Below are 27,663 nucleotides of genomic sequence, written 5' to 3'. Positions count from 1 at the left end.
ATTGGGCGCGCAGGGCGGGGCGGGCTCTGGTCTTGCGCCCCGCCTCCTGGTCCTCGCCTGGGCGGAGCCCCTCGGCCGCCCCGGGCACGCCGGGCCGGCGGCGAGCGAAGGGCGGGCGGCGGTTACTCTGGTTACTGCCGAAGCGCCGAGTTGGGGAGGGCAGCGGCCGCCGGCGAGGGATGCTGACGAGGAGGCCGTCGGGAGCCGCCGCCGTCTGAGGAAGCTCCTTGGAGACCGCCGCTCACCCGCGGGGAAACGGAGTCACGGCCTGGAGGGTTCGTGGGGCTGGTGACCCGGAGCGTCTGCAGAGCGGCCGCGCTTGCCTGGGTTGGGGCCGCAGTCTCGAGTCCGAGGCCGTCCTCCGTGGGAAGAGGCAGCCCCGGCGCCGCCCGAGCGTGGGCGCTCCCGCCCCTGGCCAGGCCGCCCCTGCCGCCGCGCCGGGACGTTTCTTTCGTCTCCCCACGCCTCCTGGAAGGGCACCTGCTGCAGGTGAGCGGGCCCGCGTCACCTTTGACGGACATCACCTGCAGCAACCCAGGAGAAGCCCATCCTGGGGAAGGAAATGAATGGGTTGCCGGAAAGATTAGAGTCTGCTCGGAAGCGGTTGCAGCGGGCGATGTTTTAATACTGCTTTCTAAGTCTGGCCAACTTTCCCCTCTTCGCGAACTGTTTTATTCCACCGTGGTAGGATTTTGTAAACTCGTCTGGCTTGAATTGTAATCCTGTGACGGTGTTGGCGGGAGCTCGGCCGCTTCCTCGCGCTCCGTCTGGTGACACGTTTTGGGGAGAACCCCACAGCACCAAAACCCCGCAAGGAAAAAGATCTCAACGCTGACCCGGGGTCACCGAAAGAGCCTTTGAACCATGTGGACTTTCCTGGGCATTGCCACTTTCACGTATTTTTACAAGAAATGCGGAGACTTCGTCTCTTTTGCCAACAAGGAGCTCTTGCTGTGCGTGCTGGTGTTCCTGTCCCTGGGCCTGGTGCTGTCCTACCGCTGTCGCTACCGGAGCGGGGCCCTGCTCGGGCGCCAGCAGAGCGGCTCCCAGTTCGCGGTCTTCTCGGATATTCTGTCGGCCCTGCCTTTCATTGGCTTCTTCTGGGCCAAGTCGCCCCCGGCATCAGAAAATAAAGAACAGCTTGGGTCTAGGAGGGTAGGTTGAATTTTAAGTGGGCAAATGAAGGAGTCTCTTTTTTAACAGATGAGGATTGGGGTCGCTCAAATGTAAATTTTCATCTTTTCTAAAGGACAGAGGCAGCAGTTTAGATATTCTGGTATGAATTCTCATTTGATTTTCGTGGGTTCTTTTTTTTTTTTTTTGGTTTTGTTTTTAAGCCCTTGACTGTTCCTTGGCTACATCCTTGACACTCTTATGGGTGATGGAAAAGATTTGTTCCATTTAGTGTCCGTAGAGCCAGTGCTGTAATGACACTGATTTGATTATGAATATAGCTTTGCTTGTGAAAGGGGATGTGAAATATTAGAATCTCATTTTGAAGGAGGACAGAATCACTTTCTGTGATTGGGGGAAAAAACGACAGTTTATTTAAAACCTTAGGTAAGGATTGTGTTTGTACCTGAGAAGAAAGAAACCTGCTGCAGGTTAAGTCCACTGCTTCTAAATGACAGCTGGGTGGGGAAAGTAACAACAATTCAAAAAGTTAGTGGAATAAAAATTAGTTCAGCATTTCGAAGTCTTGGGCAAAACACCTTCCTCTCCCCATGTCGGTGGAGCCTTGAGTAAATCAGTGGAGTAGTGTCCTAAGTCATGTGAGTAATTGAGTAAGGTCCTCAGTTCAGCCATGTTCCTAATTCAGATGCTAGTCGTCAGTCATGTTTGAGGTTATGCCTCCCGCAAAGACAGTGGTAGATGAGGGAGCAGTGGTCATTGAGGCCGGAACGTTTAGAGCCTGTTGGCCATGGGTGTTTGGATTTTTTCCCAAGAGTACTGGGGGACTTTTTAATTTTTTTTTTTAACATTTATTTATTTTTGAGAGAGAGCACGAGCAGGGGAGGGGCAGAGAGAGACTGAGAAAGAGGGAGAGAGAGACACACACAGAATCCAAAGCAGGCTCCAGGCTCCCAGCTGTCAGCACAGAGCCCGACGCGGGGCTCGAACTCGCGAAACTGTGAGATCATGACCTGAGCTGAAGTCGGATGCTTAACTGAGTCACCCAGGTGCCCCTCCCTGGAGGGTTTTAAGCACGGGCGTAACAATACTGATTTTTACTTTTTAGAAAGAACATTCCAGTTGGTGTGTGGAGAGTGGCTTGCAGGGCACGAGAATGGAAGCAGGCTCTCAGGTGAAAGATGGCAGTCGTAAGCCAAGTGAGGCATGATGGTGACTTGGAGTTAGGGCGAGTGGCCTCAAAAAGTGGTTTACTCTTTGAGGCTCCGGATTGACATTATTTTACTGGATCCACAGTACAAGGCTTACAGAAGGGAGGACTTCGTTTAGAATTTTGGTTCCACCACTTCTGTCTCTGGGACCTTTGGCAAATGGCTTCGTTTCTGCAAGAACGAGTTACCGCTTCTATTAGATGGGGGTGGCGCTGGTCTTGCTGCCAGTTAGGGAGTTAAATGATTGACTGTGGCTCATAATGAATAAATGGTAGCTATTAAGATTGGTGTAAAAGCGCTCATCTGTTAGGAACCTTTTGACTAGTGCCGCGTGCAGCGATGTGGTGGGTGTGGGTGCCAGCAATGGGAGAGGAGGGAGAGGCAGTCTTTAATCTCAGTTTGAAATCTTCAGGGGCGTCTGAGGCAACTTCTGCCAGGGTCACGGGCTGCTCGTGTAGGTGGCTGGAATGCATTACGTCATGTGATGTTGAGACATTTTGGGGAAGAGAAAATTTGATTACCAGCCATCAATAACTGGTTCTATATGTGAATGCCTCAGGCTTTCTGCTGCTTCTTAAACACCAGGGAGTTGGTGCAGGGAGTACAAAGTTCCCATTAGTGCTTCGTCTGTTGACCCTTCTTTGAATGACTTAACCAACTCAGGTTCCCCTTCCAGGATTGTGTGTGTGTGTGTGTATGTGTCTGTGTGTGTGTCAATGGTTTAACAGGGAAAAGTTAGGAAGAAAAACTGGTAAGAAATGGCTAAGATGACAAAAAGGGTTTATCTTGCTCTCAGAACTATAATTTAAATATAGTAGTCATTCTGGTCACTAAGAAATACTTCTGGGAAGAGAAGACTCTTGTCTTTTCCTCTTGGTAAAGGGCAAAAAGGTAATTTCTGTAAGAGAGACGATAAAAAGTGGAATGGACCCACCCCAGTCCATGCAGAGTTAAAGGAAGACTGGATGAATATTAAAATCACAGAGAATCAAAATTCTAAGATTTTCGGTTTTGTCTCCTTCCTTTTTGCCCGAGGTCTTTTATTAAAATCCCTTCCTTCAAAATGGTATTTGGGCTTATCTTAATCATTAAGGTCAGAGAACTCAAGAAAGATGGTTCCTTGCAATTCTGTATCTGAAACACATTTATATTTGTCAACCCACATACCGGGAAAAAATACTTATTTCGACCCTGAATTATTCATTTTAAAAAACCCAAGAGGCACTGTTATTCTCAGTGGGCATAAATCTCAAAACTGGACTTTTTCATCCTATGAATAAAGTTTTTATTGTCAGCCCAATTAGTGATAGGTTTGATATTTATTCCTAAATGGACCATCTGTTTGACTAGGCTCTCTTGGACTGTCAGGATGGGGCAAATTAAATGTGTCCTTATATGTTAAGGGCTTAAGTGTGACGGGGTTGCACCCCACGGGATAGGATGAGTTATTTTGAACTTTCAGAATTTTCTTGAGTTAAATAATTCTCAATTAATAGATTAATAGCTAGGATGTGACAGTCTTTTTGTTATATAAAAGTAATTTTAGGTTAAGATAGATTTTTCAGATGAAAATCCAAAAGAAAAGAAAAATGAATAGTGGAAATAAAAATGAATAGCTGTATAGTTTGCAACATGAAGTCAAAATAGAAGTCTTATGTGATTTGCATTTGGTAGATGCTTAGTATGTACTTGAAGAACTGAGTAATTAATGATAGACTTTTCCCTATAATCAGTCTTTGGAGCCCCTCGCAAACATTGTTTATATTTGGCCTGGTGTGGATTTCTAAATATATCTGTATAACAGCATTTTCTAAATATATATGGAAAATGTAGTATGTATTTCACTTTATTGGGGTATTATTATACATTTTTATTTAATACTTTGATATTATTGGGTTTTTAAAAAACCTTTTTTTTAATGTTTATTTTTGAGACAGAGAGAGACAGAGCATGAACGGGGGAGGGGCAGAGAGAGGGAGACACAGAATCCGAAACAGGCTCCAGGCTCTGAGCTGTCAGCACAGAGCCCGACGCGGGGCTCGAACTCACAGACCGCGAGATCATGACCTGAGCCGAAGTAGGATGCTTAACTGACTGAGCCACCCAGGCGCCCCGGGTTTATTTTTTAGTGTTTACTTATTTTTGAGAGAGAGAGACAGAGCGTAAGCAGGGAAGGGACAGAGAGAGAGGGAGACACAGAATCTGAAACAGGCTCCAGGCTCTGAGCTGTCAGCACAGAGCCTGACGCGGGGCTCGAACTCACAAACCATGAGATCATGACCTGAGCCGAAGTCTGATGCCCAACTGACGGAGCCACCCAGGCACCCCAGTATCACTGGTTTTTATATATGATCTGGATTTAAAAACATAGCACTACATTTGGTTTGATAATATTTGAGATGAAGGTTTTGCCCAAGATAGAAAAGTCCTGAGTGTCTATGTAGTAGTAGCATGATTTACGGATAGCAAATGTAGATACATAATTAACTTTTTTTTTTTTTTTAACACAGCCCAAAAAAGGAACCAGTATTTCAGAAACTACCTTAATAGGAGCAGCTGCCTCTTCATCAATATCTTCTCAGAATGATCCAGAAGTTATCATTGTGGGATCCGGTGTGGTTGGCTCTGCTTTGGCAGCCATGCTTTCCAGAGATGGAAGAAAGGTGACAGTAATCGAGAGAGATTTAAAAGAGCCTGACAGGATAGTTGGAGAATTTCTGCAGCCAGGTGGTTATCGTGTCCTTAAAGACCTTGGTCTTGAAGGTAGGTCCATGTTAATTTTTAGGAGTTAATGTGGTATAAGCGAACCCTCTTCACTTTAGACTGTCCTATAACTGGTAAAAAGATATTTCAATTTATTTACATTTCTAAAAGTCACTATACTCTTTACCAACCAATTTGCATGAAAATGAGAGCAAAGGAGAAGATAAGAGTTTAGTGGATGAGGAGATATAAAGGAGACTTAGTGAGATACAGTGAAGTGGCTAAAAAATAGAAATGGTCAAAATTAAAGATTGGAAAACTAGAATGAGGGCCTGAAATTTAGTGAAAAGTGAAGGGAGCTGTCATTGGTGGAGTACATATTATGTGCTTGTTATGGAATCTTTTATTTAAGTATCATCTATTAAACCAATAATTTTAGAAAGTTTTTTTTTAATGTTTATTTTTGAGAGAGAGAGTGTGTGAGCAGGGGAGGGGCAGAGAGAGAGGGAGACAGAGAATCCGAAGCAGGCTCCAAGCTGTCGGCGCAGAGCCCGATGCGGGGCTTGCACCCATGAGCCATGAGATCATGACCTGAGCCAAAATTGGACGTTAAACTGACTGAGCCCCCTGGTCACCCCTAAATGATTTTTAAACACTAGCTGTTCATTTAGGAAATACTTACTCAGTGTCTACTCTGTGTGAGGTGCTGTACTTGGTGCCGAGGATATACCGGTGAATAAGACAGATTCATTGGCCACTCTTAAGGATCAGAGTACAAAATATGTCCGGGCTCTGAGTTAAGGAAGAGCTTGCTTGGCTCATGTGGTAGGGAGGATAGTGTAATAATTATGTGAATTGATTTTGGAACTAGATTGCCTGGCTTTGATTACCAGCTCAGGCACTGAAAGAGCTGTATGACCTTGGCTAAGTTATTTAACCTCCACAGCACCAGTTTCTTTTTTTTTTAATTTTTTTAATGTTTATTTATTTTTGAGAGAGAGACAGAGAACGAGCAGGGCGTAGGGAGAGGGAGACACAGAATCCGAAGCAGGCTTCAGGCTCCTGCTCTGTGTACCCGTTTCTTAATCTATAAAATGGACATTGTATGTGAGTCCTTGCCTCATAGGTTACTATGAGGTTGAGATAATTCATATACACAAAGCACTCAGAACAGTGCCTGGTATGTAGTAAGCATTATGTAAATGCTGTTTCATTCAAGGAGCTGAAAAGCAGGGCCGTGTCGCTAGAAAGTGTTGGGTGATGGGGAAAGGAGAATGACTTGAGATCAAGGTTGGAAAGACAGGCAGCAGCCACATCGTGGAGGGCTTTGCGGTCAGTGGAGCAGGAGTGTGGCGTGATCTTATTCGTGCTGTATGTCTAAAGTGGTTTCAGACCTTTGACAGCTGCTCACAATTACAGACACATTTTCTATCCTGACCCACCGCGTACGTACATATATAAATGTGGCTGAAATTGGTTTCCTTTTTCTTTTTAAATACTTGTCATGATTCTACCCAAGTATATAATTCACAACTTGAAATTCGTTTCATAATTTATCATTGAGTCCCACCCTGAAGTTGGGAGAATGCTGTTTTAAAAGAATATGTGGAGGTGGTGTGGTCCATACACCGTAAGATGGTGGCAGTGGGGTAGCGACAGTCAACGCAGAGTCCAGTGCGAACTCCTTGCTAAGTCCAAATGATAGATGATGGTGCTTTGGGCTAGCATGGTAGCAGAGGTTACAACGAGAAGTGGCCCAACTGATGTTAAAAATGGCATGACTTACTAAGGGATTGGCGTGAGATATGGGGAAGAAGGAAATATTAAAAAGGATTCCTGGGTTTTGGTTTAAACAGCTGGTAGCTGGTATCATTTGCTGATAGGAACAGGCATTGGGGAGGAATTTGTGGGACATGTTGAGCTATCCAAGTGGAGAAGTTAAGCTGAATATGTGAATCTCGGCTGCAGGGGAGTGGTCTGGGCTGGCTGGAGTTAGCAATTTCAGAGGTGTCAGCCTATCTGTAGTACTGAAAAGCCACAACAGTGATTGAGGGCATGTAGGGAGAAAAGAGAAGACAGAATAAACTAAGTCCTGGGAAACTGGTATTTGAAGATCTGGTAGAAGAGAGAAGCCTGAAAAGGAGTCTGAGAAGGAGCTGGTAGAATGGCGGAGAAAGCCAGAGCGTTTGGTGCCACTTCATCCAAGAGAGGAGAAGGTTTTGGGTAGGAGGGGACAGGTATGTGTCACGAAGGGGAAGGGCACTATGTCACGGTTTGCTAACGAAGGGTCAGTAAGATGAGTACAGAAAAACGACCATGGGATTTTGCAATTTTGAAGGTTGCTTGTGATGTTGACAAGAGGTTTCAGCAGAGTTGTGGAGACAAAGCTTAGACTGAAGTGGGTGGGAGTTTAAAAAATTTAGACTAGGAAAGCACTCTTGAGTTTTTCTGTAACAGAAAACAGAGGTAGGGCAGTAATGAGATGTAGATGTGAAGATAAAGAAGGTGTATTTGGATACTAGAGCATGTTTGGTGACGGAGATGATCAAGTAGAGAGGAAGAAACTGATGATGCAAGAGAGAGAAATGACTAAAGGAGTGATGTCCATTCATTCATTTAATAAATATTCATTTAGCATGCACCATATTGTAGCTGCTGTTCTAGATGCTGAGGCTGCAGTGGTGACCAAAACAGACACAAACTGTTTGAAGAGTGAGAAGGGAAAATAATGTTGAATGGAGTGGTGTGAGGGAAGGGGAGAGGTAAAGAATGGGCGGATCGTGGGGGCTGAGACCATAGGATTTTATAGCCTACTATGTGGATTTGGCTCATATTCCAAAAGGAAGCCATTGGAGAAGTTTAAGGAGTTATTCAATCTCATGCTTTAGAAGTGTGTTTAAAAATATTATTTAGAAGTATTCATGTTATTCTGTAGGAAAAGAGTGGCAAAGTCAGAAGCAGGGGGACCTGTTAGGAGACTATTGCAGAATCGGTGAGAGTTGATGGCTTGGAACATCCTAGGATCACAGCATAGAGTGGCAAGTGGTCCCACTCTGGAAACACCTTTTGAAGGAAGAGTCAGTAGGACTTGCTGGTAAGTCACATATTAGGTATGAGAGAAAGAGAGGGGTCAGTACTTAAACAAGACTAGAAGACATTACCAGGAAGAGGTCCAGGACCGAACCCTGGGGAACTCTGATGTATGGCGATCAGTGAGGCAAGTGGAAGTGATAAAGGGGGACTGAAGAAGAGCAGTTAGTAAGGAGGAAAAGCAAAAGCCTGCAGGGCCCAGGACCCAAGTGGAGAGAGTGCTTTATGAAGAAGGGAAGTTCTGTCTCTGTCCTTTTGGGTTCCCTAACCACCATCTTACTGGAAAGGTTCACCTGAAGCAGATGTAACAGTATCGTGAGACAGGATTTTGTTGCTTTTATAGTTGAACATTAGGCACCGTAAATGCTCTCAAAACTGATGACTGTACATAGAATGATTTAGAGATCTAGCTTCAGGAGATACTTCCAAGGCTGTGGTAACAAGCCTCAGTGGATTTTTTTTTTTTCAATATATGAAATTTATTGTCAAATTGGTTTCAATACAACACCCAGTGTTCATCCCAACAGGTGCCCTCCTCAATACCCATCACCCACCCTCGCCTCCCTCCTACCCCCCATCAACCCTCAGTTTGTTCTCAGTTTTTAAGAGTCTCTTATGCTTTGGCTCTCTCCCACTCTAACCTCTTTTTTTTTTTTTTTCCCTTCCCCTCCCCCATGGGTTTCTGTTAAGTTTCTCAGGATCCACGTAAGAGTGAAAACATATGGTATCTGTCTTTCTCTGTATGGCTTATTTCACTTAGCATCACACTCTCCAGTTCCATCCACGTTGCTACAAAGGGCCATATTTCGTTCTTTCTCATTGCCACGTAGTAGATTTTGATATGTAGTTCAATGCAAAGTAAGGAGAGCCTCTAAAGTATTTTATCGAGTCCACATACCATGAATACCTTTAATATTACAAACACGAATTTTTATTAACATTCATTATGCTATTAATTTCCCCTGAGTTGTGATGAGATGTGGATGATAGAAACACTTGGAATAGTTAATTTTTAGAGCGTGGATTTTTAACATAATATGGACTGATCCATCCTGAGTTATGTTTTTTTTAATGTTGATTTTTGAGAGAGAAAGCACAAGCAGGGGAGGGGCAGAGAGAGACGGAGACACAGAATCCGAAGCAGGCTTCAGGCTCTGAGCTGTCAGTACAGAGCCCAGTGCCCGACTGGAACCCATGCACTGTGAGATCATGCATGACCTAAACCGAAGTCGGATGCTTAACCGACTGAGCCACCCAGGTGTCCCCTGAGTATGAGTTTTTAATAAGTGATTGCCCTATGGGTTAAGTTTAATATCTGGAACTCTTTTTGTTTTAAAAAAGTTTTTATTTATGTATTTTGAGAGAGCCTGAGCAGAAGAAGGGCAGAGAGGGAGGGAAAGAGAGAATCCCAAGCAGGCTCTGCACTGTCAGTGTGGAGGCCCACATGGGGCTCAAACTCACAAACTGTGAGATCATGACCTGAGCCGAAATCAAGAGTCGGACACTTAACCGACTGAGCCACTCAAATGCCTGCCCCAAGAACTCCTAAAATTAATGTAAATGCTATATCTTTCTAATAACTCTTAATATCTGGTGGGGAACCTCTTATTTTCTTTAGGATTATTTTGGCTTTTCTTGGCCCTTTTGCTTTTCTCTATGTAATTTAGAAATAAATTTTCAAAAAATCTGTCAAGATTATGACTGAAATAGCACTGAATCTGTAGCTCAGTTTTGGAATAATTGGCTTAGACTTCCTGTCCACGAATGTGGTATACTCCATTCAGTTAGGTCTTTAATGCATTTAAGTAAAGATTCATAAATCTTGTATGTTCTTTGTTATATTTATTCCTTGATTCTGGTTTATATTTGGGCTTTCAAAAATGATACCTAATTTATTATATACTGTATACTTGGTTTGAGGTTCAGAAGTTATATGAGGTCATGGCATAAAGGTATGTTTGGATTTTTTATGGATGACTCCACCCCTAGCCTATGGTGAATGGCTTACTTCATATGCCATGTCTCTTGGTATTGAATTTTTTGTGGTTTCTGTGTTATTGACAAGACATTTATGTATGGTGCTAAGTTTCATTGTCCCTGGTCATGGGGGCTCCTATCTCCTATTCAGGAGTGGCCCTTAAAACTCCACTCTTACACTTGTGGTTCTGATGCCCTTATGCTGTTGCCTTTAAAACTTGTTCACTGGTTTGACTTTGAAGTTGCTTTTCATTTTTAGCATAGGCAGGTTTTCGTGTTTTGTTTTTTTCATTGTTGGTTTTATTTTTTAATTTGCCTTTTTATAGCAAGCAGTTCCGCATTTTTTAACGTGGAGGAGTGTTTTCCATGTCAGTTCATGTGATATACTGACCAGTAGTCTAATATTGTAAGTGTGGAGCCTTATGATTAATAGATAGTGATAGCTCTGTTATGTCACTGGCTTCAAAGTTATTGATGTCTAGTGTTCATGAAGCACGAACGTCATTGAAGTGTAGGGTAGTCTTTTTGCCTACTTAAGAAAGTAAAAGTGTGTAAAGTCTGTCATATTTGATTTTATCACTAAAGTTGAGACAGAGACAGATTTAAAAAATCTTAAATAAGACCTTATTTATATACTTGTCTTAAGATAGTTTACCCAAGGAAAAATTTTACTGTGCTATTATGCTTTTAACATTTTCTGGTATGTTCTAAAGTGGCCAGTGTAAACATTTCAAGTACTTCCATAATAGAGTTATGGGTTAAGAAAAACAAGCTGTCTCAGTGGCTGGACAAAGCATTATAGAAATATTAAATGGGCTTCAGATATTTAGGTCAGAAAAGATTGGCAATTTGCTGAGACCCAAACTGAATACACTGCTACTTGGCAGCTCTTAGGATGTCTGTGCACTTTTCTCTGACTGAATTTTAACTGTAATAACTTAAGAATGATACTAAAAAACTAAGTAATTTTGATTCTAGGTCAGAAGTCTAACAAAATTCAGCCAGTTTGTCCCTGACTTGACCTTAAGGGCAATTAAAAAGCATATCAGAAAGCTAATTTATTTTGATATTAGCTTAGATGTGTGATAGAATTCTTTGTGAAGATTTTCTTTCATCATGAGAATAATTAGAAATTATTCTAATGCATTTCATCTTAATATATTAACCTTGTTTATCATTATGATTTTAGGCCTATGCATAGTATTTTCTCAGTTGATACTTCATAATGTACTCTACCTAAGATTAATATTTGGTTTGTTTTCATTTCTTCTTTATTAGTGATAACACTATAGTAAACTTATTCTTATATATAAGTTTAAAAATTCTTAAAACTTGGGGCACCTGGGTGGCTCAGTCAGTTAAGTGTCTGACTTCAGCTCAGGTCATGATCTCATGGTTCCTGAGTTCAAGACTCACATGGGGCTCTGTGCTGACAGCTCAGAGCCTGGAGCCTGCTTCCAGTTCTGTGTCTCCCTCTCTCTCTGCTCCTCCCACCGCTCGCACTGTGTCTCTTGCTCTCAAAAATGAACAAACATTAAAATATTTTTTTTAAGTTCTTAAAAATTAAAAATTATATTTTTAGGATGAACATAGATGAATTTCCAAGACTAAGATGATTAAATCAAAGGATGCTAACTTCTTTGTGGTTCCTGATAATTATTGCCACCATTACTTTCTAAAATGTTATTACTTTACAGTATGACCAGTAATATATAAATTTATCAGTTTTATGATCTCACCAGCAGTTTTCATAGATTTGGTATCTTAATGTTTCAGTTTATTTCGTCGATTTGGGTTTTTTTAATCAGGTTTTGAACATTTTCCTGATCTGTTCAATGTTTCCATATTGCTTAATGTGAATCATCCTTAAACTTTTCACCCATTGACACTAGGACCTTAATATTTTTCCTATAGAATTTAATCAATAGATTTTCTATATAAATATTAATCTTTTGTGATATTACAGATTTGCTCAGAGGGTTGTCTTTCAGGTGCATTAAGACTTTTGAAATAGTTACTTATATTCATGTCCATTTGTCCAGATGGTTTCAATCGCTTTATGAAGAAAGAGACTCATTTTCAATGCCTCCATGTCCTTTGGTGCCTCATATAACTCTGGGCATGTTAACAAAATTGATTTTTTTTGAACTGAATTGTTTTGCAGATGCAGTGGAAGGTATCGATGCTCAGGTCGTACATGGCTACGTAATTCATGATCAGGAAAGCAAATCAGAGGTTCACATTCCTTACCCTCTGTCAGAAAACAGTCAGGTGCAGAGTGGAAGAGCTTTCCATCATGGAAGATTCATAATGGGTCTCCGGAAAGCAGCGATGGCAGAGCCCAAGTAAGACGACTCAAACGTATGATGTTAAAGAAACACATTTAAACTTGGCCTTTGCACAAATACCATTTCATAAATTGTCATAAGTGTTTGGGTATGGGCTGGAACATAAGTATTACTAAAGTAGACTGCAAGTTAGAAGAATGTTAGATCTTCAATGCCTTTGTCAAGAATATCATGTGAAGAATTTACATGTGAGTGACACAGAACTATTGAGATTTTTCCTTTGAGTAAATAACCTTTCTATGTTGTTGGATTTAGAGGATAAACTTTTTAAAAATTCGTTTTAATATTTATTTATTTTTGAGAGGGTGAGAGAGACAGAGTGTGAGCAGGGGAAGCGGCAGAGAGAGAGGGCAACATAGAATCTGAAGCAGGCTCCAGGCTCTGAGGTGTCAGCCTCTAGAGAGCCAGACGCAGGACTTGAACTCACAAACCGTGAGATCAGAAGTCCGACACTTGGGGCGCCTGGGTGGCTCAGTCGGTTAAGCATCCGACTTCGGCTCAGGTCATGATCTCGCGGTCTGTGAGTTCAAGCCCCGCGTCGGGCTCCGTGCTGACAGCTCAGAGCCTGGAGCCTGTTTCAAATTCTGTGTCTTCCTCTCTCTCTGACCCTCCCCCATTCATGCTGTCTCTCCCTGTCTCAAATAAATAAACATTAAAACAAATTAAAAAAAAAAAAAAAAAAGTCCGACACTTCATCGAGCCACCCAGGGGCTCCTAAAGGATACCCTTGTAATTAAGGTTTAAGTCCCTGTCTGCCTATTTGGGAGTTGGGGTTTGTGCTTATGGTATTTTCTGTTAAAAGTCAGAACAGAGGACTTCAAGGGAAAATTCCTTTTCCATTCTTACAAAGGAACGACCTAGTCTGGTAGGACTGGCTTCTTCTCTTAATTATTAACTTCTATTTGTCCCTAGCCTTTAGGCACTTGTAATTGAGGAAGTTTCAAGCATGAGAACCCTCATATCATTGGCAAAGGCTTAAGTGTTGAGTAAGCTAGTGAAGAAGTAAGTGGACTTACCCTTAGGACTGAAAGAATTTGATGTCTGTGGAAGTAGAATATGTTCATTGTAGAAAAATGGAAAAATCCACAGAAATGTACAGAGGTTTGTAAAAATTATCCATGACTCTTCTGACTGGAAGTAACTACTGTGAATGATTTGGTGGATAAAGTCCCAATTCTGTTTTCCCATCTGTGTATGAATTTGTGTGGGTGTGTAAAGTTTTTCTGCATGTACTTTTTTTAATGAATTGAGGTAAAAATCTAATGTTACTTTTCAAACTACTTTATTTATTTAAAAATTTTTTTTAACATTTATTTATTTTTGAGACAGAGTGAGACAGAGCACGAACGGGGCAGGGGCAGAGAGAGAGGGAGACACAGAATCCGAAGCAGGCTCCAGGCTCTGAGCCGTCAGCCCAGAGCCCGACGCGGGGCTCAAACTCACAGACCGTGAGATCGTGACCTGAGCTGAAGTCGGACGCTCAACCGACTGAGCCACCCAGGCGCCCCTAAAACTACTTTTAAAGATCATTAGATTAGTACCTATGTATTCAATTTTAAAAAATTAGAAAATAAAAACCACACTTAATTCTGAAACCCATTAATGATGTTTTTGCTTATCATTCCAGACCTTTTCTGTGTACATGTGTGCACACGTGTGTCCAGTTTACGTGGGTAAACTGGAGATAAGGAATTTATCTTTTCTTATGTAAGTTGTTTGAGCTACTCTGTTGTGATTTATGTCTGTGTATTTATCCTTTAGTACAAAGTTCATCGAAGGCATCGTGCTACAGTTATTAGAAGAAGATGATGCTGTAATGGGCGTTCAGTACAGGGATAAAGAAACCGGGGACATCAAGGTGAGAGATACCAAATGTTAGCTCTTCCTAAGAGATTTTGTCTTCCTTCTTTTTCTCCTATTCCTTTAAAAAAGTAGGCCCACCAATTTACTGCTTGAGTTCTCCCTCAGCCCTCTGCAGCAGGATGGGTTTCAAATTGCAACACATTGCCCATTAGAGCGCCTCGTAGCGCTATACACACAGCTTTGCAGACACACCACTGGATTAGCTGTATTAAAGACCGAAGTGAGAAAAACAGAAAAGCAGAGGAGCCTGGAAGGCAAAAAAAACAAAGGATTCGATACAAAAGAAATGATTAGAACAAAGTAAACAAATTGTTTCAAATTGTTTAGATCTGAAAAGGGAAAAGTACCAGAATGTCTGGGGAGATAGCAGAGTAAAATAGTTTCCAGTATTTGCTCATTTTGGTTTAGCAAAAGAAGAGAAAGAGTGAAAGGCTAATCTGTTGGTTTTTGTGGATGGGTCACCACCACCTAGAAACTGTACTCTAATGGGGGTGACTGCAAGGTAATATAAATACATATATCCACATTTACAGAAATTCTTCTAAGCCCTAGCCACTGGTTGAAAGCATTATATGAAGTTAGAAAATTCTAGAATAGGGGAGGTAGGTAGGGGAATGGACTAAATGTGTGATGGGCATCAAAGAGGGTACTTGTTAGGATGAACACTAGGTGTTACATGTAAGTGATGAATCACTAAATTCTACTCCCCAAACCAACTACCCTATATGTTAACTAACATGAATTTAAAGTAAAAAAAGAAAAGTAAAGAAAATTCTAGAATAAACATTGGACTCGTCCTTGGACTTAGTGATGATGAGATTCAGTCTTCTGTGGTCCACACTTGCTTTGTAGTTGATTCCTCTGTTGTCTATCAAAGTGTAACTTAACTCCCAGATGATTTGGGTGGTAGTACTTGGAAGGAAGGCAGTCCCTCAGGAGAGGAAGTATTAATGTCTTATGCATTAACTTAAGTTCCATAACAGCTTCTTTAGTAGCATTATCTTCATTACCCTCCATAATGTTGTCCAATAAAATATGTAAATACTTTAAATGTGGTCCTTTTACTTTGTATTTCTAACCATTTAGCTGAGTATTGTTTATCTTTGTTGTAGGAACTCCACGCTCCATTGACTGTTGTTGCCGATGGACTTTTTTCCAAGTTTAGGAAAAACCTGATCTCCAATAAAGTTTCTGTTTCATCTCATTTTGTTGGCTTTATTATGAAGGTACTATAGGAATATAATTATAGAAAAATAAACACAACTTGAAATTTGAAAATTATTAATTCTTTTTTTCCCCCCTAGCATGCACCACAGTTTAAAGCAAATCATGCTGAACTTATTTTGGCTAATCCGAGTCCAGTTCTCATCTATCAGATTTCATCTGATGAAACTCGAGTACTTGTTGACATTCGGGGGGAAATGCCCAGGAATTTAAGAGAATACATGGCTGAAAAAATTTACCCACAATTACCCGGTAAGAAAGAGATTTCATCCACATGGTAATCTGTAGTCTAAAATATCACAAAAGGCTGTCCATCTCCGGTTCTCACTAAAGCTGTTTCTGAATTAGGCCAAAGATAAACATGGCAGGTAAAAAAAAAGATGCATCTAGTCAGTCAGATACACTGGAGTTGAGCTGTTTTAGCACGTTGAAAAAAACAACCTTCAAATTAAAAAAATTTTTTTCAATATATTTTTTCATATTAATAATTAAATCATTGCTTTCAGGATAATTATTAATATTGGCATATATGGTACTTTTTAAGGTGGTCCAAATAGCAATCTAAGGTCTCCGAATTCTAGAAATCTCTCTTATACTTAATTACTTTTGTGCTTGGTTTTTGTAGCAATAGTAGCTACCATTTATTGAATATCTACTATAAAGTGCTTTATAAACATAACTTAATCTACACGATCACCCTGTGAGGTAGGGCATTATCATGATCCCCATTTTATTAATGAGGGAACTAAGAATCAGCAAAAGGTCCTCCAAAGATAAACGATCACTAAGTGACAGAGCCAGTGTGAGGCCAGTTGTGTGTGGCTCATACAGCCCCCTTTCAGAATGTTAGAGCTGTCAGCAACCTTCAAGGTCATTTTTAGTTTTGAGTTGAATACAGAAAGGCTTCATGAGAGTTCAGGCATCTTTGCAAAACACTCCTAAAAAATTACTTTCTGACATGTTTTTTTGAGACTTGGAAGATGTCAGTAAAAAAAAAAATCTAAAAAATTAATATTATTAATTAAAATATTAAAATAATATTGATAAAATTGAAGAGAAACCCTTTAATATGATTAGATGATATGATTATAGTAATAGGAAACTATCTGTGGTAGGTGTATATTTTATTTAAAAATTCTGTTTCTTTTTCAAGTTTTTTTGGTCCTGTTTTGTTTTTAAATAAGCGCTGTGTCCAGTGTGGTGTTTAAACTCATGACCCCCAGATCAAGAGTCACATGCTCTACTGACTGGGCCAGTCAGGTGCCCTCTGGTTATTTTTTAATCTATGTGAAAGCACTCTGTTTAATAAGAATATAAACATCTGAAGAGGACTAAGATGGACTTAGATTTTTAATAATGACATTTTCAGGATGCCTGGCTGGCTCAGTCGGTTGAGCGTCTGACTCTTGATTTTGGCACAGGTCATGATCCCAGGGTTGTGGGATCGAGCCTTGCATGGGGCTCCACCCTGAGCGTGCAGCTTGCTTAAGATTCTCTCTGTGTCTCTCTCTCTCTCTCTGCCTCTCTCTCTCTCTGCCTCTCTCTCTCTCTCTGTCTCTCTCTCTCTCCCTCTCCCTTTGCCCCTCTCCCCACCTCGTGCTCGCTCTCTCTCCCAAATTAAAAAAAAAGACATTTTCAACATTTCAATATATTTTCACTTAAGCCATTTTTGAAGCTTTTAGGAAAAAGGAATTATTCACATTTAGGAAAAAGATAGTCAATAATGTGATATTTTTATTTTTTATTTTATTTTTTTATTTGTTTATGATTTTATTTTTAAGGAATCTCTATACCCAATGTGGGGCTCGAACTCACAACCCTGAGATCAAGAGTCGCACACTTTGGGGGCCTGCCTGGCTTGGTCAGAGCAGTGTGCGACTCTTGATCTCAGGGTCATGAGTTCTGGCCCCATGTTGGGTATAGAGGTTACTAAACAAAAATAAAATTACAGAAAAAAAAAAAAGTGCATGCTCTACCGACTGAACCAGCCAGGCGCCCCAATAATGTGATATTTTTGGCATTTTTTTTTTCTTTTACTGTAGATTGCCTTTTCCAGTACAGAGGTTCAGAACAGACTTCCCAGAGATCATGGTGGGAAACCATTTGTAGATTTATATTAATATTAGTTAGGTTATTGAAATTCCCAGATTACAGTGAGAACTGTATGAAAAGACAGTTCATTTCCGATACAAGTAGAAGCATAAAACTTTAAAACTTGGGAGTATCTGAGAGATGAGCTAATAACCAAAGCATTTCATTTTATAAATGAAGAAACGGAAGCTCAGAAAAGTAGAGCTCTCTGCATCTTACCCTTTTTCTACCGTACATATATTCCTGCTGTTTGTGAATTGGTAGTACATTTCATCTGTCATTACCAGGTTATGGTGGTGATGGTAACCTAACTGTTAAATCTGATCCCTGTCAGTGAACATTTGGAAGAGAGGTGGGTGGTTTTTCTCCGTCTCCTCTCCTCTGAATTTGCTTCACTCTTTTAGCGTTTTTGTTCATTCAGCTGTGTGTATCTATTTATATTAATTTTCTCAGATTTCTTAGTCATTCCTCAGCACGAATAACTAGGTGCTTAATCAACAATTGTGTTAATAAAATAATTAGTTCTTGATTTGCTACCAGGATATATGTAGCAACCATAACAGAAGTATAGAAGGTATTTGTTTATACTTGATTAAGAACATGCGATAATTGAAAATTGAATTCTATAAACCATTGGGATTTATTGCAGATCACCTCAAAGAACCGTTCCTAGAAGCCATTCAGAATTCTCGTTTGAGATCTATGCCAGCAAGCTTTCTTCCTTCTTCCCCAGTAAACAAACGAGGTACCATTTGATTGGAGTGATTTATAAAGTATATTCCAGATATGTAAATTCCAAATATTCCAAATATAATATGTGATTAAATTTATGCTGCTGGGAATGATATGTGGGACAGAGAAGTGGTTCCTGTGGATGAACACATTACTAACACCAAAATTAGTTTTATGATATCTTTATTATTTAATGTTGAGTGCATTTAAGTCATTATTTGGGATACAACAGTTAAATATAGTCCTAAATCTAGAAAAGGCAGTTTTCTGGTCAGGGGTATCAACTGGTAATTTCAGAACACTGTTGATAAATGCTGTAGTCAGAGCCCACTCATGGTACCACAAGATGCATTGTGGCAGGGAGGGGAGCTTGTGAACTAGGAAGGGTGATTTGGGAAGACACGTCTCAGGCAAGAAAACGGGGGTTGGGGCGAGAAGGGTTAGTGGGAGTTCATTAGGTGGACAGTGAAATGAGGGACTTCTAAGTAGATGGAAAAGCATCTGCAAAGGCCACGAAGGCTGAGAAATGGTGGCACTTTCAGTGAACTCAAGTGGTTTCCTGTGACTGGAGCGTAGGCTAGGTGTCAGAGTGGTAGGAAGGTAAGGTATTTATTTAAAGTTTAGTTTTAATCCTGTAGACAGTGGAAAGTCATTGCAACTTTTTTTTTTAATAATAGCTTTTTTGAGATGTAATTCATAAATCATATGGCTCATCCACTGAAGTTTACAATTCATTTGTTTTTAGTATATTCATAGATCAATGCAACCATCACCACGGTCAGTTAAAACGGACTCTAAAGAGCCTTTTTATTACCCCAAAAAGAAACCCTATATCCATTACCAGTCGCTACTCATTTTCTCCCGACTCCCAGCCCCAGGCATCCATTAGTCAGTCTACTTTTTGTCTCTGTGGGTTTGCCTATTCTGGACATTTTCTATAAATGAAATCAGTGGATCCTTTGTAACTGGCTTCTTTGAGGTTCATCCACATGGCAGTATGTGTGAGTCCGTCATTTGTTTTCATGGCAAAATGATACTCCGTGTGTGGATATACTACATTTTAACTAGCTATTCATCAGTTGATAGACATTTGGCTTGTTTTCATTTTTGGTTATTATGAACGGTGCTGCTGTGAACGTCTGTATCTGAGTCTATGTACGGACGTAATTTTCATTTTTCTTGGGTTTGGTAACTCTGTTTAACTCTTTGAGGAACTGCCAAACTTTTCCAAAGTGGCTGCCCCATTTTACATTCCCATTAACAATGTATGAATGTTCCAGTTTCTCCACATCCTCAACGTTTGTTATTATCTGTCTTCTTGCCCATAACCATTCTAGTAGGTGTGAAGGGATATCTCATTGTGGTTTTGATTTGTATTTCTGTGATGGATAATGATGCTGAAAATCTTTTCATATGCATATTGGATATTTGTATATCTTCTTTGGTGAAATGTCCATTCAGCCTGCACATTTTTAATTGGTTAAGTTAATAAAAAAAACTTTTGTTGAGTTCTAGGAGTTCTTTATATATTCTAGATATAAGTCCCTTATCAGATAAATGATTTGCAAAAACTTTTCTCATTCCATGGATCGTCTTTTCACTTCTTGATGATGTCCATTGAAGTTTTTAATTTTCATGAAGTCCAGTTTATCTGTGTTTTTCTTTTGTCACTTTGTGCTTTTGATGTCATATCTAAAAAGACTTTGCCCTAGGAGCGCCTGGGTGGCTTAGTGGGTTAAGTGTCCAACTCTTGATTCGGCTCAGGTCATGACCTCATGGTTTGTGAGATTGAGTCCCTCTCTACACTGAGAGGGCGGATCCTGCTTGTGATTCCCTCTCCCTCTCTTTCTGCCCCTCCCCTGCTTGTGCAGTGCACTCTCTCTCAAAATAAATAAATAAACTTAAAAATACTAGCATGGGAAACAGCAGCATTTAAAATAAGTAAGTAATTAAAAAGGCTTTGCCCTATTCAAGATTGTGAAGATGTAATCCTATATGTTCTAAGAGATTTATAGTTTTAGCTACTACATTTGGGTGTTTGATCCATTTTGAGTTAAATTTTGGGTATGGTGTGAGGAAGGGGTTCAGCTTCGTTTCTGTGTAGATACCTGGTTGTCCCAGTACTATTTGATGAAGAGTAGTCTTTCCCCATTGAAGTGTCTTGGCACTCTTGTCAAATTAGACTGTAAATGTAGTATGAGTTTTCTCTTTCAACAATATTTTGTAGCTTTCAGAGTGTTTTATTACGTCTCTTTTGTTAAACTTATTTCCAAGTATTTTATTCCTTTTCATGCAATTGTAAATAGACTTGTTTTCTTAACTTCATTTTAAGATTCTTCATTGCTAGTGTACAGAAATACAATTGATTTTTGCATGTGTATCTTATATCTTGAAACCTTGCTGAACTCATTTATTTCTAATAGTTACTTGGAAAGTTTTAAATGAGATGGTGGTACGATTAGATTTTTATCTTAGAGGTAATACTCTGTGCTGTCGAGAGTGGTTTGGAAGAAGGGTCAGGCAAAAGCTTACAGTAAGGCCATTGTCCACGAGGGTGGTGGTGAGAGGTTGGAACGCCGGGCCGTGGCAGTGAGAATGGAAGGTAGGGAGTGGAAACGTGTGTGTCTGGGATGTAGAACGCATGAAAGTTGGTGACCCGTTGGCTGTTGTAGTAAGGGAGAGAGAGGTCTCTTGATGGATTCTACGTTTCAGGCTTAGATGATTTTGCCAGCTGTTTGCTAATATTGGAAATACAGGGAAAAGAATGTAAGTTTAGGAAGTGTGGGAAGGGGTGGTGAGTCCGCTCTCGGGCATATTGTGTATGAAGTGCTGGCAGGGCGTTGGAGGAGAGGTGCGGAACACCCCTGACAGCCTGAGAGCAGGTCCCCAGAGACAGGTGCGGGCGGGAGCTGTCGCTACGCCGTGGCTCCTGAACGTAGACAGATGGGATTTGCTATGGGAAAACATGCATAATAAACTACTGATCGTATAAAGAAACTAATGCGAAGCAGAATGAAGAGGCCAATGCCAAACTGATAGAAATAGCATGCCAGCAACAATTGGTGGAATTAGAAATGTTCCTTGGAGAAGGAGGAATAAAAGCTGTTTATAGTTTGTGGGTTTTTTGTTTTTTTTTTTTAACGTTTATTCCTTTTTGAGAGACAGAACACAATGTGAGCTGGGGAGGGGCAGAGAGAGAGAGAGAGAGAGAGGGAGACACAGAATCCAAAGCAGGCTCCAGGCCTGAGCTGCCAGCACAGAGCCCGACGAGGGGCTTGAACTCATGGCCCGTGAGATCATGAGCTAAGCCGAAGTCAGATCCTTAACTCACTGAGCCACCCACGCACCCCATATAGTTTGTGGTGTTTTTAGTGAAGATATTAGAGAAATACATAAGAAATGTGAGTTAATATTTAGAAGCTACCTTTTTAGAAGCTAATATTTATGTGTATTCTACAATTAGTCACAAATGTAACTGTGACGTTACAGAAAATAGTTACCCATAATCTTGCCACCTTAACATTACTATTATGGTTGTCTGTGTCTCTTACAAATACAATTAAATAATCGCTTTGTTGAAATGTACTCAAGTCTTAGGTCATCAAGCGGGCTGACGGGGGGCCCCGGGAATGCAGTCAGGCCGCTCAGGCAGGCGCACCTGCAGTCAAAGGGTGGCGCCTCCTGCCTCTGCAGTTTTGAATCAAGGAGCTGATTTTCAGATAAGATTCAGTCAGGGCTTGTTTGTCCAAATTAACTTCAGATAGGTTTGGAATATCTGCTTGTTCCTGCTCTTTAATTCAGACTGCAGCATGGCTGGGTATCATCTTCCCAGGGCCCGCTCTCTTTATTTAAAAAAAAAAAAATTTTAATGTTTATTTCTGAGAGAGAGAGACAGAGCATGAGTGGGGGAGGGGCAGAGAGAGAGGGAGACACAGAATCCAAAGCGGGCTCCAGGCTCCAAGCTGCCAGCACAGAGCCCAACGCGGGGCTCGAACTCACAAACCCGAGATCATGACCTGAGCCGAAGTCGGTCGCTCAACCAACTGAGCCACCCAGGCGCCCCAAGGGCCCACTTTCTTTAACTTCAAACTTTACGGACATTTCTCTAGAGTGTGCTGGCAGCCAGTGTTGCCGTGAAATGTCAGACCTCTTCATTTTTCCCTTGTCAAAGACTTGCTTTTTGTGCCAAGATTCTTTTGGTGTTTTCATGAAAGAGGCCTTATGCATATGTGACAGTTTGACTTCACCTTTGATTCACATGTGACTTTCCCGAGGGCAGGGACCATGTTCTCGTTCTCACTGTATCCCCAGTGTCTGTGACCTACTAGGTGCCCAATATGGACTAACTGAATTTTTGCATCAGCAAATTTTAGGCATGATTTGTTCCCTTGTATTTTCACATCTTGATTTTCTGGCTCACACTCACGTTTAGAAAGTAACAGACTATTTTTTTATGCGTCTTAAGGGATGATGTCGTAATCTAAATTCTCTCATTGTAGGCGTTCTTCTTCTGGGAGATGCGTATAATATGCGGCATCCTCTTACTGGAGGAGGAATGACTGTTGTTTTTAAAGATATAAAGATATGGAGAAAATTGCTAAAAGGTATCCCTGACCTTTATGATGATGCAGCTGTTTTCCAGGTAGGATATTCAATCATTCTTTGACAGAGGTGCCTCAAGACAGATTTCTTTCTAGGCCTAAGAGGAATGGGACCTCCTTGGGGGAATCTGTACCTGGGAGGAGCCTGATCCTAAGTCCTGGTTCTCAGGCGGCCTTGTTCCCGTGTAAAGAATCTGGGAGCCTGTGCACCCCATGAATCTTACCGAATTTCTGTTTTTTTGTTTTTTAAAAATGTTTATTTATTTGAGAGAAAGAGAAAGCGCCAGCAGGGGAGGGGCAGAGAGAGAGAAAATCCCAAGCGGGCTTTGTGCTGCCAGCACGGAGCCCAACACAGGGCTTGAACCCGTGAACTGGGAGATCATGACCCAAGCCGAAATCAAGTCAGATGCTTAATCGACTGACCCCCCCCAGGTGCCCCAGTTTCTCCATTTTTGTATGAGTATTACGTAGCATTGGTTGGCACGGGCCACTTCGCCCGTAGTGATTGTACATTTAGCTTCAGAGTCATGGAGCTCATTGCTCTGGAGATGTGTTCTTGTGTGTGCGTGTGTGCGTGTGTGTGTGTAAATGATGAATATAAGGCTGCATTACTTGTAGGTAGTCCTCAGGATAAACATCAGCTTGAGGGGATTATAAGCATTCATTTGTGCTGCCCCCCAGCTTTACCATATAACAAGTGATCTCTTTCTTTTTTAGGCCAAAAAATCATTCTACTGGGCAAGAAAAACATCTCATTCCTTTGTTGTGAATATCCTTGCTCAGGCTCTTTATGAATTATTTTCTGCCACGGATGGTAAGTATATCTTACTTTCTTCAGTTTTTTGTTTTTGTTTTTTTTTTTTTAATTTATTTTGAGACAGGGAGAGGGGCAGAGAGGGAGAATCCCAAGCAGGCTCCTCACTGACAGTACAGAGCCCAGTGCGGAGCTCAAACTCATGAACCATGAGATCATGACCTCAGCCAAAGTCGGACTCTTAACCAATAGAGCCACCCAGGTGCCCCTAAGTATAGATAATTTTTAGTGGAAATTACTGATTTTTAAAATTAAAAAATTGATTTTTATCACAGGAAGGGAACTGAATTATAAAGAAGTTAGTCGTTAGGCCACAAATAGAAATATTTACCAAGTCTGCTGACTCCCAACTGGTTGGCCCTTAACTCCATCCTTGCGCAAGACTTTTAGCCTCTAGTTATCACGTATCCACCACTTTGTGGGGAAGTATTAACAGCAATACTTCAATAATGTGTCTATTCATTCCTCTGGCCCAAATCAGCTCACGCAGAGCCACAGATGCACCAAGTCGTGATGGAGGGTCTTCTGGCCGTGAATGAAAACGAAACATAGTTGTTAAGCCTTTTCTTCCTTGAACACCAGTTTCGATTGCTGTTCGTTGTATTTTGTAAAATAAGTAATGAGCTTCGTAACAAGGTTAGATTTTTGTCTCCTGCTACGATGCACAAATAGCAGAACGCGTCCCCCTTTTACTCACTTGAAACGTTCCCATGCTTTTGTATTTGCTTCCACATCGTAAAGTGGCGATGGTCAGTCTGTACATTGAGGAAAACGTGACGCAGCAGAAGCAGTAGAAATGGAGAGGAGGCGACTGTGCCACGATGAAATCGGACATTTACGTCTTCAGGAATAAATGTGACTCCAATCCTATTACCTCAGATATTTACAAGAAGCCTACTTCCATGAACTGGCGATCCAGTTCTTCGGTGACCTGATACAGCACAAGTGCCTTCTATAGCCTCCATACACGTTATCCTTGCTAAAAGACAAAAACCAACTCATTGATAGTGGTTCGCCAATCTACCCTCTCTTGCTAACTGGCACGGAAGCTAAACTGGCGGGGTGGGCAAGTAAAAAGAAAAGTTCTGAGTTTTTCTAAGCACTTCTTTTTAAGCTTTCCTAAGCTCTTGAGAGTCTTACATTATGAATTTCAATCTGCCAACAAACAAGAAGAGGAAAGAGTTTTATTGGAGTGAGATTACCTATTATATCCTTTTTTATCTGTTCTAAAGAAAAATCTTAAGTATACCTGAAAAGAACATTGATTCTAAATAGAAAGATTATTGGTTGATAACACTCTGTTGTGAAGGTTTAACAGGTTACTTTGAAAAGTATGAAAAAGTATACAAATATAAGGCATTATTAATATTTAATATTCACAGCTACTTTTACTTGATAATATGCTCAGAAATACAGGTTGGGTATCTTAGAGATTGGGAGTTTGGTTTCTAGAATTGTGTTTTTATGACCAAAAGAATTTACAACATATTTGCATCATTTAATGAATTTACAACGCAGTCAAGGAAATAACACTTAAACAACTTTAACTTCTGAGACCTGCATGCTTTTTACAGTGATTATTTACTAACAGAAAAGTTTGTTCACACTTAAGCTATTGCCCATAATGCTAATTATGGAAATCAAAAGAAATTTTGAGTTGTTGAAATTCCAGGACTAGATTTTTAAAAAAATTATAAGGTTTGGTCTATGTTACCTTTTTTTCCAACAGATCATTAGCACCCTAAAATAAATATGTGAATATTTTGATTCAGAGCGATTTTAAAATTTTATTTTAGATTCCGTACATCAACTAAGAAAAGCCTGTTTTCTTTATTTCAAACTTGGTGGAGAATGTATTGCTGGTCCTGTTGGGCTGCTTTCTGTGTAAGTTGTATTTATTTATTTCAATATATTTAATGCTTATTTATTTTGAGAAAGAGTGCAGGCAGGGGAGGAGCAAAGGGAGAGAGAGACAGAGAGAGAGAGACAGAGAGAGACAGAGAAATCCCAAGCAAGCTCCGTGCTGTGAGTGCAGAGCCCAATGTTGTGAGTGCAGAGCCCAGTGTGGGGCTTGAACTCCCACACTGTGAGATCATGATCTGAACTGAAACCGAGATTCGGACGCTTAACCTACTGAACCACCCAGGCACCCTGGGTTGTTTCGATGACACAGGAACTGGGTATTTCAGATCTTCTTTGGGACTGCTCAGTTTATCAATTACTGCAAGTCTTTCTTCCTTATACATTTTGTCACTTTACTATCCATTAGAATCTCAATCAGAAGGTAGCTCAGAGAAAGGAAAAAAGCAACACTTAGTCCTGTGTTTTACTTCTGGGAAAAGTGGTGAGCAGAAGGTGGTGGTAGAGGGGGCTAAAGCCCTGATTAAAATAGAAACTTAGTTTTGGCTGGTGGGTTTAACCACATGATCTGATTGTTGGGAGCCACAGGTAACAGAGGAATTTGTATTTAAAACTTAATTCAGTTGACGTGTAGGGATTTGTGAAACTCAGTAATGGTTTTGACAGTACAGCCATACATAGAATTCTTGAAAAGTCTGCAGGGTAAAGTTCTTCAAGTCTCTTCTCATTCATCTATGATCTGAATGTCAATACTGTTATCTTTGGAAAACCTAAGACTCCCACAGGTCAGGCCATCCAGGTATTTGGGACTGAGATCTCAAGATCAGTGGAACAGCTCAAAACCTACAGTTTATGTGAACTAGACCAAGAGTTGCTGGCTTCTCTGACAGGGGGTAGTCTAAGGAGTTTCTTGTAAGAACACGTATCTGTCCCTGTCATCATACAGCGGGCCACACAAGCTTGCAGTCCTCTCAAGTGTAGAGCGTGTGTTCAGCTTTGTAGATGATACATAATGAGAACCTTTTTATGAGTAAATTCTTATTGCCGGGTCTTACTAATATATATATTTTTGTTTGTTTGTTTTTTTCTGTTACAGACTGTCTCCTAACCCTCTAGTTTTAATTGGACATTTCTTTGCTGTTGCGATCTACGCCACGTATTTTTGCTTCAAGTCGGAACCTTGGATTACAAAACCCCGAGCCATTTTCAGTAGTGGTGCTGTCCTGTACAAAGCATGCTCTGTAATATTTCCTCTGATTTACTCGGAAATTAAGTACTTGGTTCATTAAGCTAAAAAGGGAACCATTTGTGAACGAATATTTGGAACTCAGCAAGTCCTAAGAGACTCTTGCAAGAGGATGTACATAGCAGAGAAGGAAACCACTTCTAAAGTGGAAACTCTTGGACCAAGATTGGGGTTAATTTGTTTTTGAGGTTATGTGTATATAAACATGTAAATATACACTTTGCAATTTAAAACGAAGGGTAAAATAGACCTTTGAGAGAAATGATCGTGATCATAAATTAGTGCTAACACTGAGGCTCTGCAGTTTTTCTTTTGACTTTGGGGATTTGGGCAGAGTCATGCGGGACATGCAAATAAAGTGGAGAATGAGCTCGAATGTCTTCGACTCTGTTGTGGACTCTATGTAGCTTCAGGATCATGTTTCCGAAGGAAAACCAAAGCCGGACTGAAAGTGCAGAGGGAAGCCTGTTCTGCCTGTTCTGTTAAATAACCGATGCCGGGGAAGTGGCCTTAATACCTCTGTACTCTGCTTTCCTCACGTACCCAACCAGTCAGATAAGGTTCTCTTCTGGGTTCTGTGAAAACACGTTCACACAGAACAATCAAGGGCTTTAGACGTTCCATCGTATAACACGAATTAGCCAGGCTGGGATTATGTGAAGAAACAAGCACTTGTGATGTCTGGCAGAATGCTGAAAGATCCGAATTGACGGAGTTTTAGTATATTTGGGGAGATCGTGGACATCAGAAAGGTGTCATGGAATTTCAGTAA

The 27,663-nt window shown here is 40.8% G+C and overlaps 1 protein-coding gene across 2 annotated transcripts; it reads left to right on the top strand.

The window, feature by feature from the left end:
- The first annotated feature begins 39 nt into the window (after positions 1–39).
- On the top strand, positions 40–27,267 carry SQLE (squalene epoxidase). Of its 2 annotated transcripts, none has more exons than XM_049633491.1 (11): positions 40–1,155; positions 4,853–5,105; positions 12,277–12,457; positions 14,222–14,318; positions 15,436–15,549; positions 15,628–15,799; positions 18,288–18,383; positions 22,870–23,012; positions 23,689–23,785; positions 24,267–24,421; positions 25,582–25,669. In XM_049633491.1, exons 1-10 carry the CDS (start codon positions 865–867, stop codon positions 24,335–24,337), a joined length of 1,515 nt encoding a protein of 504 aa, XP_049489448.1. In that variant the 5' UTR covers positions 40–864; the 3' UTR covers positions 24,338–24,421; positions 25,582–25,669. The 2 variants fall into 2 exon arrangements, with proteins under 2 accessions (XP_049489448.1, XP_049489447.1); XM_049633490.1 differs by lacking the exon at positions 24,267–24,421 and adding an exon at positions 26,742–27,267 and having other exon boundaries at positions 48–1,155.
- Positions 27,268–27,663: the final 396 nt, after the last annotated feature.

This window comes from Panthera uncia, chromosome F2 (genome assembly GCF_023721935.1).
Source record: "Panthera uncia isolate 11264 chromosome F2, Puncia_PCG_1.0, whole genome shotgun sequence".
In the NCBI taxonomy this organism is placed as follows: domain Eukaryota; kingdom Metazoa; phylum Chordata; class Mammalia; order Carnivora; family Felidae; genus Panthera; species Panthera uncia.
The sequence above is the reverse complement of the archived record's forward strand: the minus strand, read 5'-3'. Positions and strand labels throughout refer to the sequence as shown.

What these genes read in the sequence shown, in the direction of transcription:
- SQLE (XM_049633490.1), top strand. Translation starts at nt 865, where the DNA reads ATGTGGACTTTCCTGGGCATTGCCACTTTCACGTATTTTTACAAGAAA. An exon ending in TTGTTGGCTTTATTATGAAG is followed by an intron (nt 15,550 to 15,627) that starts GTACTATAGGAA and finishes TTTCCCCCCTAG; the next exon opens with CATGCACCACAGTTTAAAGC. An exon ending in ATGATGCAGCTGTTTTCCAG is followed by an intron (nt 23,013 to 23,688) that starts GTAGGATATTCA and finishes TTTCTTTTTTAG; the next exon opens with GCCAAAAAATCATTCTACTG.